General features: G+C 43.0%; 1 protein-coding gene across 1 annotated transcript in view; it reads left to right on the top strand.

Moving 5' to 3' along the window:
* The window catches only part of LOC136877521 (allantoicase-like), an 82,542-nt gene that overhangs the window by 29,501 nt on the left and 39,341 nt on the right, over positions 1 to 13,700 (top strand). The window contains exons 2-5 of the mRNA XM_068228672.1: positions 2,614 to 2,676; positions 9,670 to 9,784; positions 11,486 to 11,587; positions 12,421 to 12,509. Of these exons, the coding sequence (XP_068084773.1) occupies positions 2,614 to 2,676; positions 9,670 to 9,784; positions 11,486 to 11,587; positions 12,421 to 12,509 (369 nt within the window). The remainder of the gene's footprint in view (positions 1 to 2,613; positions 2,677 to 9,669; positions 9,785 to 11,485; positions 11,588 to 12,420; positions 12,510 to 13,700) is intronic.

Here is a 13,700-nt window from a genome sequence, read left to right as displayed (position 1 = left end):
ACGATAACGTGTGTGTTATTCTACTGCTCCCACCCACAGGAGGATAGATGTCAGGTCCTTTAAACAATCATCATCATCATCATGAAGATCACGCGGAAGCGACAGATCATTATACACCTACAATGCCAACAATATTATTTAGTGCACCACCTGTCACAGTCACTTGAAAACAAAACTGGGCTCAGGAAGAACACATGTCACCCATTCACACAAATATTTCACATTCCATCACTCTTTGTCAAATGAACCATCAAATTCAATCTGTTTCACTCTCAGGCTTTTAGCCTTCATGTTAATACTGCTATGAATTCAAAGCAGAATCTTAAATTAATTAATCATTGAAAATGTTTAAAACGGAGTAGGCCTATATTTTTCTGTTATGTGAACGAATCCGATCATCGAGATTTCAACTGTATCTTAGCAACAATTCAACAATATCGTGACCACTATTCAATAAAAACTGGACAGACTTGGACTGCCTAACCACAATATAATTGTGCAAAAGGTCTTCCTTCTTTGGATTAGCTGCCACCCCCGGAGGCCTGGGTTCGATTACCGGCTCTGCCACGAAATTTGAAAAGTGGTATGAGGGCTGGAACGGGGTCCACTCAGCCTCGGGAGGTCAACTGAGTAGAGGTGGGTTCGATTCCCACCTCCGCCATCCTGGAAGTGGTTTTCTGTGATTTCCCACTTCTCCTCCAGGCAAATGCCGGGATGGTACCTAACTTAAGGCCACGGCCGCTTCCTTCCTTATCTATCCCTTCCAATCTTCCCATCCCCCGCAAGGCCCCTATTCAGCATAGCAGGTGCGGCCGCCTGGGCGAGGTACTGGTCATCCTCCCCAGTTATATCGTGACCCAGAGTCTGAAGCTCCATGATACTGTCCTTGAGGAGGTAGAGGTGGCATCCTTCGCTGAGTCCGAGGGAAAAACCGACCGTGGAGGCTAAACAGATAAAGAAGAAGAAAAGGTCTTCCTTTCCACTAAATAATTGACATAGGTTTAAATAATCAGACAGCGTACTATGGTTTTCTGTCCCATGAGTGAACACAAAAACAAACCACGGAGTTTGTCATGTTGAAGCGGGTAGCGTAGCGCGTTCAGCATTTATCTACAATCAAAACTTCTCATCTGCGATCGAAACTAAGATTTTGGGAACTTGAGGATTATCCTCACCGTTGATCTACCGACACTGTTATACTACTCGATAAGATCTACCAGAAATATAAATATAAAATGAATGATACTGTCAGGTGGAGACTCGTTCCCTGTGCGGTCCGCCCCTACCAGATATAAGATGCATTTCCAATAATGTCCGCAGCGGAGGCGATAATGAGATTCATCAACAAGCCGAGAACTCAGGTGCCGAGCTTTCCTTAGCAACTGTTAAGGCGAGCTCTGGCCCGAAGACCGATCCGCGTTCTGACACGAGCCAGCAATGTTCTCTCGACTGAGGGGTGGTATCATGGCGTACAATATTGTACTACATGAATTCTCTCTTCTTTCGAGAGGTAATTCATTGCCTCGTGTTGCGCGTCGTATGTCTCGACGAGTTGGTGAATCTCTTCTTGTGGATGATCGCCACGCTGAGTTGGGGGCGTGGTTGGGGCCCCCTGTGGGAGGGTGGGTGGTTGGGGCCATCGCATATGGAGCTCTGGGTGTTATGCGCATCATGAAATATGAAGGTATTGTACAATGTATAGCGGAAGATATGTCCGGAAATGTGAATGTAATGTAGAAAGTGCAGCATTATGTCCGGAAATGTGAATGTAATGTAGAATGTGCAGCAAATAAAAAATACATTAATACTATGCTCTTGTCTCATTGTGAAGGTACACAGTAGCCGAGATTATTACTAGAGGTAATAATATCCTTCAGTGAAAAGTGGACAGGGTTGGATTGCCTAACCGCAATATGATTATCCGAGAGGTCTTCCTTTCGACTAATGTATATAATTGACATGTTAAGTGAAATGAAATCACTTCAGAATCCAAAGAATGACATGTTCGGACAAGATAGTTGAGGTATTTTTTCCCTCTCTGCACAGCTACGCTTGTGTTAACAACTCACTCGGTTTATTTGAGCATGTGTTGTTTTTCAAGAACATGCAAAACCAGCGAGGTAGTTTGTGTCAGGGAGAGACTTACTTGTAGGTGATGTCATGCACTCAACGACTTTTTCAAAGACGTTTCCTGTGCGATGGGGCTAATCATCACACATACCTAGTAAAATATTATCTGCGTCATTTAAAGGAATGTGTAAGCCAATACGATGGATGGAGACGAAATTGTAACGATTCGAAAACACTGTACTTATAGTTACCCTGCGGTGCACCTGTAGGCCTACTTGCATGCCGTCGCCAAATTGTTGCAAACTTGGAAAAATATGGGCATATTAATCATTTGATTTTTGACTTTCAATTATTCTGATTCACATAACAAAACTGACTTAACATTGCCTCTGAAAATCTTCAGCTTAGTTTTTATGGTCATCATTTTGCTAGAGCTTAACAACGGCCCCCTCCAATTTTGGGATATTTTTGCCTTTTAGAAAACGTTTTTCAAAACTGCCTTTGTAGCATACAATAGTAAATAACCTATGTATTACGTTTCAGAATGGAGGCGAAGTCGTATTTGCAACGGACGATTGGTTTGCAGTGGCTGAGAATCTTATCAAGGTACGGTACAGATTATTTTTCACTTCCTTTTTGTCACCCTGTTTAACATCACGGAAATAAAAAAGCCTTGGAGTCGACGGTGTGAAAATGGGAAACCACGGAAAACCATCTTCAGGGCTGCCGACAGTGGGGTTCGAACCCACTATCTCCCGAATACTGGATACTGGCCGCAGAGCTACCTCTAGCTGAGTCTGGTATTGTTTCCACTTACCTGTGCCCAGCTCCTATCTGACCACCCTCCATCAACACTTCCAACCCGATGCTGTTAATTTAATAATAATAATGTTATTAATTTTTGTCTCTTTTAACAACTTTAACGGTTTCCGGAGACACCAAGGTGCTGAAATGTTATCATGCAAAAATTAATTTACGTTCTGGTAGAACTTGCGACATGAGGGTGATGTATCTGAGCATCTTCAAATAACCATTGTACTGAACCGGGGTTGAACCCTACCGAGCTTGATAGCTGCAGTCGCTAAGTGCGGCCAGTATCCAGTATTGGGGAGATAGTGGGTTCAAACCCTACTGTCAGCAGCCCTGAAGATGGTTTTATGCAGTTTCCCATTTTCACACCAGGCAAATGCTGGGGCTGTACCTTAATCAAGGCCACAGTGCTTCCTTCTCACTCCTAGACCCTTCCTGTCCCATCGTCGCCGTAAGACCTATGGCTCAGAAGACCAGCGTTATACTGTCCAAGCTATTCAACGCGACATGTGTTAGTTTTGCAAGGCTTAGAGGAGATTTTTCATTTTCACCCACCATTATGGTGGTCCTTCCCTTCACATTGCCAATCTCACTTCTGATTAGAGCTAAGAAGGGGTTATTATCTAGTTGCACTTATCCTCAAAACAGTAATCACCACCACCACCTCCACCACCGCCGCCGCCGCCGCCACCACAGACACTGAGGACTCTTCTTCCCAATCAGCATAGAAGAAGTCTCTCTCTCTGCCAAAGAGCCTCCAGTTCGGAAAATACAAAACTACTCAGCTTCTCTGCATTCTTCCAGTATAAGTTGACACTTTCTGTACGGTATATTCTCTGCGGGTGACGGTTACGCGAATTATTGACTCATTTAGACACTGGTAACTTCCTGATTAGCTCTTTCACCTCCGCATGAGTCGGCGTTCCTTCACATTTCTAAATGTTGCATCATGTGATAGTCTTGGCAAAAAAAAAAATCTCTGTACACACCGTTGATGTCTTCTGCAACATGAAGCAGGAATGACAGTTTGTCCGTTTTCTTCATCGCATGTAGGTGGAGCCGTATAAGCAATAAAGAAACATCTATAAAGGGTGCTTGATTTACAAGTGTGGCATACTGAAACCGTACAGTGTCCTGTACAGCTCATGGGAATGATATGTGCCTTTCTACTCCATTAAAATTACTCCTAAAGGTCGCGTCATTGGTAGCAGTATGGGCGAAGGGGATCGAGCGGCGTCCGGCCAGAACGGAACCCGCGATAGAGCGCCTGCAAAACAAAGGGAGGACAGAGCAAGAGCCAAGCCCCCGCGGAAATACCCTCTCAACTTGCAGAGAGAGATAGAAGAGGACGCGATGCTGGAGTAGTCAGATACGCCCCGAGGTGTGGCTTAGCTTCCCAGAGTTCCAAACTAACATAAGGAACTTCCGGTTTTTTATGCACGTGTCACGGGTGCCAACGTCGGATTTTGGCGCGTAAAAAATGGAATGATATTTTGATCCAGACATAGGAAAATTATGTGAGACACACCATTGAATAGAGCGGAATTTTCTGCGTTTCCCAGACTAAAAATATGTAATAACTTATTCAAGGGAAGAAATGAGGTCACCAGCTGTCCAGATGTAATATATCGCTAACACATGTAAATACAACGGCGTCACCCAAGCTAAGAGTCGCGCTCAAAAGATGACTCCACCCTCCAAAGGACGCTATGAATTAATCAAAGGCGGGAAGCAAATTACATAAAAACTGCCGATCGTAGGTCCAGCACGCCTTGCTCAAATGAAAGAGGAGACAGAGGGCTGCAAGATGCACTATTTAAATGTCTTCAATTCTTGGTATGAAAGGAGCTCTTGTTCTTAATGAACCGTGAACGTTTACGCCCCCAGGCTTCCGGCGGGCAAGATAATATAGGCCGCGCTGGCCATCATAGAGGACAGTTGTTCTTTGCGGGTCGTTGAGACGGACACTGTGTCCCGGGGTGCTCCAGTTTACAGTCCGAAACCCTTGACCGCTTACTGAAAGTGCTATTGTGTCCAGCACGCCTTTGTGAAGTGAACGGGAGGCCAAACGAGCCTAGGTGAATTGTCTCTGTGCTGCGTGTCAAACTAGTTAATCCGCGAGCATAATTTACAAACAAGTAGCAGAATACGGCTGAGACAGTGCCGGCTTTAATGAGTCAGTGAAATTCATAATTTGGTATCACCCAAAGTGTTACTTTGAATCAGGGGGCTCGAGTCTCGTGAGCCACCCGATTCTTGCTGTGAACGCGCCCGCCGTGATTTGAAAGACCGTCTTATTCGTGGTGTAAACTCTGGAAATAGAGGCCGTGTGACGAGTGTAAAGTGTCACCCATTTTGGATTACTGTACGATTTCAGCTGTGAACGAGTTCCCCAGGATGTCGGACTTGTATGGACCAGGGATGAAGGACTGCACGCCCGCCACCTACCGCGTGGCCATGCAGCACTAAAGCTCCATCATGGGTCTCCCGTGGAAGGAGAAACAACGGCCACCAAACAGATGAGTGATGTCCAAATCTAATTTCTAAGCATGTCACATAACCGGGGGATAGGATTAGCTTTCTTTGTAAATATCAAACTGTTGTAAGATAATGCATGTCCTATATGGAAATTTTATTGATCTTTAGATAGTTGAAGTAAATTCAGGGGAGCTAAATTCCCGGACGACTCATTTTTTTTCTTAATGATTAGCTTATCGTGAGGGTTATATTTCTAGTAATATGTAGAATGTCCTAGCAAATATGGGAACAAGGTTAGGAGAATATTTGAGTTTCCCTTAGGGGTGGTTGGAACAATAGTGCTGGCGAGCAGGGAAAACCATGTCAAAATGTTGGTAGTTACTGTCCCACGTGGCTGTCGTATATGCCGGGGAAACTCATGGGTCAGTCAGTCAATGCATGCCTAGCTTACACATATAATTAGTGCATGTACAGCAAGAAAGAAGAAATCCCGACCGAGAGAGGTACATTTTGTGTTATTTAGGTAGGTGTGATGGACCATGTGCAAGTCTCCCGTGATTTTTGATTAATTGGCCAGAATGGTTTGGAGTGGTTTTTTTTATCTATAGCCGGGGTGAGACCCAGGGGCAGGAGTCCCTAATATTTGGTCAGAAGATTTAAATATAGGAATATTTCCTGTGGTAGGAGCGAGGAGTGTGAAAAGGTGGACTGGAGGGGTCATGAGAGCCCTATGCCCAAGGGAAGAAGATACGCGATATGAGACGTAGTGAGAGGGCCGAATGCCCGAGGAATTTACGATGAGATGAGTTAGAAGTGATCGTGCCCACAGTCGACGTTCGGCGTTAATAATGAGAAGGGAGAGAATAAAAGAGTATTTCATGGGAATTCCACGATAATATGAATAAGCAAATGAAGTGGGCCATGGATATATGTCCCCGAGATGAAAATGGTGGACGTGTGAGGGAGAGAAGAATCTGGCGTGGCCAATGAATGAGAAATGGCCGTGCGAAGTGAATGGCCGCCCTTCCTTTTTTTTTTTGTGAATGCCTGGCTCTCGCCCTCGTGACAGAGGGATCCCTTTGTACCGCCGTATTAAGACTTGGAGCTCTGGGTCAACCTCGTGCTCTTCTGTTTGGTTTAAATGGCTTAGCTAAGAATACTTGTATAATGATAATATCACGGTGATTTTTAAAGGTATTTAATAAATGAGTAGGGATCTCCCCCAGATATCCGGTGATATGAGACTATAGCTATTCTAGGGATCTACAGAAACCCACAGTACCTCTCGGTCGGGAGTCGGCCAGTTCGACTCCGGATTATGATGGCGCCCTTGAGCGAGCTGCTCCAGTCGTGCGCCTTGGGCCGGAGACATTGATAACCATGCTGTTTCTTTCTAGGAATGGCTCTCTTTTGTGCATGAAGTGTATTTATCCGTATATCAGTGTATGTTTCGTAATTATGTGCATATATTTTTGAGTTCAAACAGAACCTATGTGCACGTTGTGTGGTCTTGGTGACAGATGAGGAGTCCGGGGTTTAGCGAAATGGTATGTGTGTTTGTTTGTGTATCATGCAAATGTTTCTTTTAATATGATAATTATGTGGCGTAGGCCCCGGTTATGTTCGTGCTAAGAACAACAAGTAATTTGTGAATAGGGACATCAGATCATCTCACGGTGTGACCGACAGAATAATATAAAAATTTCATGAACGGTCTGAACTAATGAGGAAAGATGAACGATAGCAAATCGCAAAAACCTCAATCATACCGTTATACAGACGACGCCCATGGGCGATTCATATTTTAAAGTGATCATTATTTTCTTTTCCTCCCATATGTGGAGAATTAATTGTATACAGCTGTGTCAACTTCTTTAATATGTCGTATTTGAATAAATTCGTATTCGTAACCCCTATTTTATGATTCTTGTCATTTGTAGCAGTGCTAAGCAGTATCCACTAGGCATTTGGACCCAGAGATCCTACTTTCATATTATAGACATAAGGCTCCATCTTAAGTATTTGTTTCTTTCTTTCGAACGTACCACTCCCCCAAGTGCTCATGCTGCCGGGCCGGCACAGAAAGTAGGAAGGGGAGCGGTTCGAAGCTCGTTAAGCAATTCGACCCGCTCTTCAATCCAATCTCATCCGTGGGTGTTTACCCCGTTACGTGGAGGCATTCTTATGCGTGGGTCATCCATTCGAAGCCCGGAAGGGTGTAATACATATATTTGTAAAGGTAAGGTAAGGGTTGTTCTGCCCGAAGGCAGGTCCGAACCTCCGCAGAGGTGTTCCTGAGCCGAAGTTTACGTGCGGTAGGGTGGCCAGTTCCTTTCCGCTCCTCCATTCCCTTACCCCCCACCAACAGCGCGTGGCAACCCATCCAACTCCTGACCACGCCCACGCCCAATGTTGCTTAACTTCGGAGATCTCACGGGATCCGGTGTTTCAACACGGCTACGGCCGTAGGCTAAGTTGAATGTAAGTTGTCATACTGAGACTAGGAAACTTGGTAAAAAGGAAATTGAGCCAACGGCACGCGGTGATCAGACGAGGACCAGTGTATTCAACATCGTATGGCCGTTGGCTATATTTGTAAAATACTAAAATATACCGGTAAAACACATCAAAGTATTTATTTAAATTCTTATTATTATACATCCATAATTAAAATCAAAAATATCTTTAACTAAAACCTAAGAAAAATAGACCTTGTTACTTCATAACATGTTTTCAATGGCGGCGATTAGGTGGGGGAGGGGAAGCAGTCGACGCCTCCCCCCCCCCCACACACACACACTTTCTGGAGAAAACATTACATTTTAGCTGCCTGAAATTAGGAATTATAATAATTAACACAAACAATTTGTACAAGCCTGGTTATCTTATCAGCTAAATCATTCATTTATGTTCTTTAATTACTCGTATTAACAAAGTTATTAGCGGAAATATGAAAAAAAATGTCGTTTGTCGCGGCTAACCGATTTGTATAATGCCATAGCAAGTAGTACTGTGAGGAAGGGTAGCAGAAGTAAATAGTTTGCTAAGTTCGTGGACACTGATTGTGAGATATGATTCACTCACTTGCCGCGTGCATTCATCAGTCTAGCAGTCTCTTTAGTGTCCGTTAGTTTCTTAGTGTATAGTCATCATCATCATCATCTGTTTACTCTCCAGGATCGGCTTTTCCCTCGGACTCAGCGAGCGATCCCACCTCTACCGCCTCAAGGGCAGTGTCCTGGAGCTTCAGACTCTTGGTCGGGGAATACAACTGGGGAGTATGACCAGTACCTCGCCCAGGCGGCCTCACCTGCTATGGTGAACAGGGGCCTTGTAGGGGGATGGGAAGATTGGAAGGGATAGGCAAGGATGAGGGAAGGAAGCGGCCGTGGCCTTAAGTTAGGTACCATCCCGGCATTCGCCTGGAGGAGAAGTGGGAAACCACGGAAAACCACTTCCAGGATGGCTGAGGTGGGAATCGAACCCACCTCTACTCAGTTGACCTCCCGAGGCTGAGTGGACCCCGTTCCGGCCCTCGTACCACTTTTCAAATTCCGTGGCAGAGCCGGGAATCGAACCCGGACCTCCGGGGGTGGCAGCTAATCACGCTAACCACTACACCACAGAGGCGGACCCACAGAGGCGGACACTGTTTTTACTACAAGAAATAAATGAGAAAACATTGAAGAAATTAGACGCAATTTACTAAAGTAAAAAGGATGTGTCTTAAAAACATGTCATTTTGACTTCAAATCTTTACATTTTGACTAGATCCCCCACTCTCCAATGTCCTCAGAGTGCCTGGAACTTTAGTTTTCAGCAAGTAATTCTGCTGGCGTCAATGGCAGTATTTATGAAGTACAACACATTAAATCTTAGCATCTCATGATGCAGAGCAAAGATCTGTCATTTGAAATAGCTTCCTACTAATTGTCAACTGAGATTATGGTGTCCCTCTAATGATTTTCATCATTCTGCATATCCGGTACATGTACTGGTTGAAACCCGTAAATTGCATCAGTTCGGTCAGACTTTCAATGCACTGGCTACTAAGTAATGACAAAGTACATGGTCATGATCAGGAAGATTTCAGATCTATATTGCACTAGATTATAGGTCTTATATTTTTTTGTAAATTCAATTCCTTATTGGTGAAGTCTGAGTGCAATATATTTTCTTGGGCTCTATTTTATTCCGTCCAGATATTCACTGTTAATAAGGCACTTTATCATATTGCGAACAGTCTTTCTAGTTTATAGATGTTGATAATAATGGTGGTCCAGAATATCTTAAGTCCCTTTATCTTTAAAGGCTGAAGAGCCAGTGTGGCATGAAGGAGAGTTCACTGATTGCGGCAAGTGGATGGACGGCTGGGAGACAAGACGCAAGCGCACTCCTGGGCATGACTGGGCTCTGCTCAAGTTAGGTAAGTGGTCCCTGTTCCTAAAAAATCACAGCAATAATAATAATAATAATAATAATAATAATAATAATAATAATAATAATAATAATAATAATAATAATAATAATAATAATAATAATAATAATAATTTCGTGTGGCTATTTCTAGCCGAGTGCAGCCCTTGTAAGGCAGACCCTCCGGTGAGGGTGGGCGGCATCTGCCATGTGTAGGTAACTGCGTGTTATTGTGGTGGAGGATAGTGTTATGTGTGGTGTGTGAGTTGCAGGGATGTTGGGGACAGCACAAACACCCAGCCCCCGGGCCATTGGAATTAACCAATGAAGGTTAAAATCCCAGACCCGGCCGGGAATCGAACCCGGGACCCTCTGAACCGAAGCCAACGAGTCGGACACAGCATAATTACAGAGATTAAAGATTTTGTTGTTTGTCTACCCCTCAGTCTTGTTTCTTGATATGGGGTAGGGAATGAGTTGGGATGAATTTGTACAGGGCATATCCGTGATAATGTTACAAATTTTCAGGAATGATGGAGGATGGCAAATGGATCAGTTTAAGATAAGGAACCGTAGTGTGAAATTTGGTTGAAATGTATCCTGTAGCTTTTCAGTTACAAGAACTCAAACAGAACAAGAAAAGACAGGCAAGACACCAAAGGTAAAAGATACATAGCGCTCGTTATTCATCATAGACTGGAATGTTACTATGCTTTCTTGAGTGTCATTGTTGAACGTACAAACGTTTTTAAATTACCCAATATTTTATTGTCTGTTTCAGTTTTGGGGATTGCACGGGCACGCCCCTCAAATCGGGACGAAACGTGTACTAATTAGACGTTAAGCTAAATCCAAAGTGGACGATAAGCTAAGTTTATGTAATAACAGATTAGCAATTAAAAAGTATCGGACCGAGCTAGTTGGCCGTGCATTTGGGGCGCACAGCTATCTGGGAGATTGTAGGTTCGAGGCTCACCGTTGGCTGCCCAGAAGATGGTTTTCCGTGGTTTCTCATTTTAACGCCAGACAAAGTCCGGCTCCGGCTAAATGGTTGGCGTGCTGACCTTTGGTGAAAGCGGTCCCGAGTTCAATTCCCAGCAGGGTCGGGAATTTTAACCATAATTGGTTCATTTCGCTGGCAAGGGGGTTGGGTGTATTGCCGTCTTCATCATCATTTTATCCTCATCACGAAGCGCAGGTCACCTACGGCAGTCAAATCGAAAGACCTGCATCTTGTCCTCAGACACTCCCGGCACTAAAAGCCACACTCCATTTCATTTCATTTACACCAGGCAAAAGCTGAGGCTGTACCTTAATTAAGGCTAAAGCCGCTTCCTCTCCGCTCCTAGGCCTTCCCTATCCCATTGTCGCCATAAGACCTATCAATGTGATGTTGGTTAAGATACTAGGCCTATACCTGAACACTAAGGCACTATTTTCTCTTGTCTCCTAGAAAGGTTGAGATCTGGTAGGCTTTGTCTGTGTCTAGTTGCTAAGAGATCAATATTTTTGTTTTATTCCTCAATGTATCTCCATGATTCCCGGTCTAGAAAGCCAAGAGTAACGGCCGAGAGGATTCATTGTGCTGACCACACGCACCTCATAATCTGCAGGCTTTCGGGCTGAGCAGCAGTCTCTTGGTAGGCCATGGCCCTTCGGGGCTTTTCTGCCATGGGATTTGATTTTGTTTATCTCCATTACTATTTTCCAGGGGTACCTGGTGTGGTGCGAGGTATAGTGATAGATACTGCCTTCTTCACAGGGAACTATGCTCCAAGATTTTCACTTCAAGCTGCTTGCCTCAGTGTAGAAGGTAAAGTAATACTTTGAATCAATCAATCAATCAATCAATCAATCAATCAATCAATCAATCAATCAATCAATCAATCAATCAATCAATCAATCAATCAATCAATCAATCAATCACCACTGCCTTGCATTTAGGGCTCCTGCCCAGGTGGGTAGTTACTTGAAATGTCAAAAGTCACTAACTATAATCAAAATTATGGGGAAAATTCATTTTTAAATTTCCATGTTTTCCCTTCACTTAGTGATGATAGCTACTTAATGTATCTGTGCTAAAGAACTCGAAATGAAGAAATATCTTTTACTTTTCAGACTTTGGTTTCTTGCAAATATTGAATTTAAAAAATCAATACTTACTGATATCAGTAATACTGTAATATATTATTGCTGGCTGCCTGTGCTACTAAGTACCAATGTCATATTTACTCCAGTTACCAGGGTGTAACACATTAATACGTAGCACTTCTAAGATATGAATCATGACTCCACGTAATCTTGAACTGTAACTGTCATACTGATTGGGGGGGGGGCGGGGGGGGCGGGGGGGGGCGTGAAATTTATCATTAAAACTCAACAATAAATTAATTTCAGTACTGGCCCAAGTTATTGTAACAGTGATGTTTCGAGAGCCATACCAGTCTTGGTGATCAGACCTCAGTACTCGATGATCAAACACTGCTCGCTAACAAAAATCTCCATTTAAAAAATATATCATTGCTAATAACACAGATAGTCAGCTGACAGTCTAGGGTGAAATTATGTGTATAAACTTCAGAATATATTTTATAGCCTTCGGATAAAAATAACTACAGTATTTTTACTTATATTTCTTTCTTCCAGATGAGGAGAGTATACCTGCCCGAAAAAGTGAACTTGGAGGAGCAGCAACTCCTGACATGTTGAAGCAAATTGCAAAACTTAAATCAGAGGTAAATACAATCAATCAATATCAATCACTACTGATCTGCATTTAGGGCAGTCGCCCAGGTGGCAGATTCCCTATCTGTTGTTTTCCTAGCCTTTTCCTAAATGATTTCAAAGAAATTGGAAATTTATTGAACATCTCCCTTGGTAAGTTATTCTAATCCCTAACTCCCCTTCCTATAAATGAATATTTGCCCCAGTTTGTCCTCTTGAATTCCAACTTTATCTTCATATTGTGATCTTTCCTACTTTTATAAATGCCATTCAAACTTATTCGTCTACTAATGTCATTCCACGCCCTCTCTCCGCTGACAGCTCGGAACATACCACTTAGTCGAGCAGCTCTTCTTCTTTCTCTCAATTCTTCCCAACCCAAACATTGCAACATTTTTGTAACGCTACTCTTTTGTCGGAAATCACCCAGAACAAATCGAGCTGCTTTTCCTTGGATTCTTTCCAGTTCTTGAATCAGGTAATCCTCCTTTACATCCCTACTACAACCCCTAAACACCCTCATAACCATGTGCAGAGATCTGTACCCTTTATTTACAATCCCATTTATGTGATTACCCCGATGAAGATCTTTCCTTATGTTAACACCTAGATACTTACAATGATCCCCAAAAGGAACTTTCACCCCATCAACGCAGTAATTAAAACTGAGAGGACTTTTCCTATTTGTGAAACTCGCAACCTGACTTTTAACCCCGTTTATCAACATACCATTGCCTGCTGTCCATCTCACAACATTTTCGATGTCGCGTTGCAGTTGCTCACAATCTTGTAACTTATTTATCACTCTATAGAGAGTAACATCATCCGCAAAAAGCCTTATTATGTAATATGGATGTAACTTAATGTCAGTCATTTTACAGACATAGTTCTTCTAGAAATCCACAATGATTTAACCCCACATACTTTAGAACAAATTCCAATAGTCTATTAGACAAACCTTAGAAAGTGAACTTTAGAAGACAACTTCTGTGATAAGAAATGCTACAATAGGGCAGTTATAAACACATACCACTTGATAATCATCTGCAATTTATTAATAAACTTAACAAAGTTCTGAAAATCTGAAACTTATCTTTCTTCTTTAATGTTGTCGCATAGAAATATTGCAAACTCAAAGAAACCTGATCTTATTTATACTTTTCCAAGTTGCAGTTCACTTTATCCAGAAGACCTGGGTAAAA

The sequence above is a fragment of the Anabrus simplex genome, chromosome 7, assembly GCF_040414725.1.
Source record: "Anabrus simplex isolate iqAnaSimp1 chromosome 7, ASM4041472v1, whole genome shotgun sequence".
Classification (NCBI taxonomy): Eukaryota; Metazoa; Arthropoda; class Insecta; order Orthoptera; family Tettigoniidae; genus Anabrus; species Anabrus simplex.
This window is presented reverse-complemented; position numbering and strand designations above follow the sequence as displayed.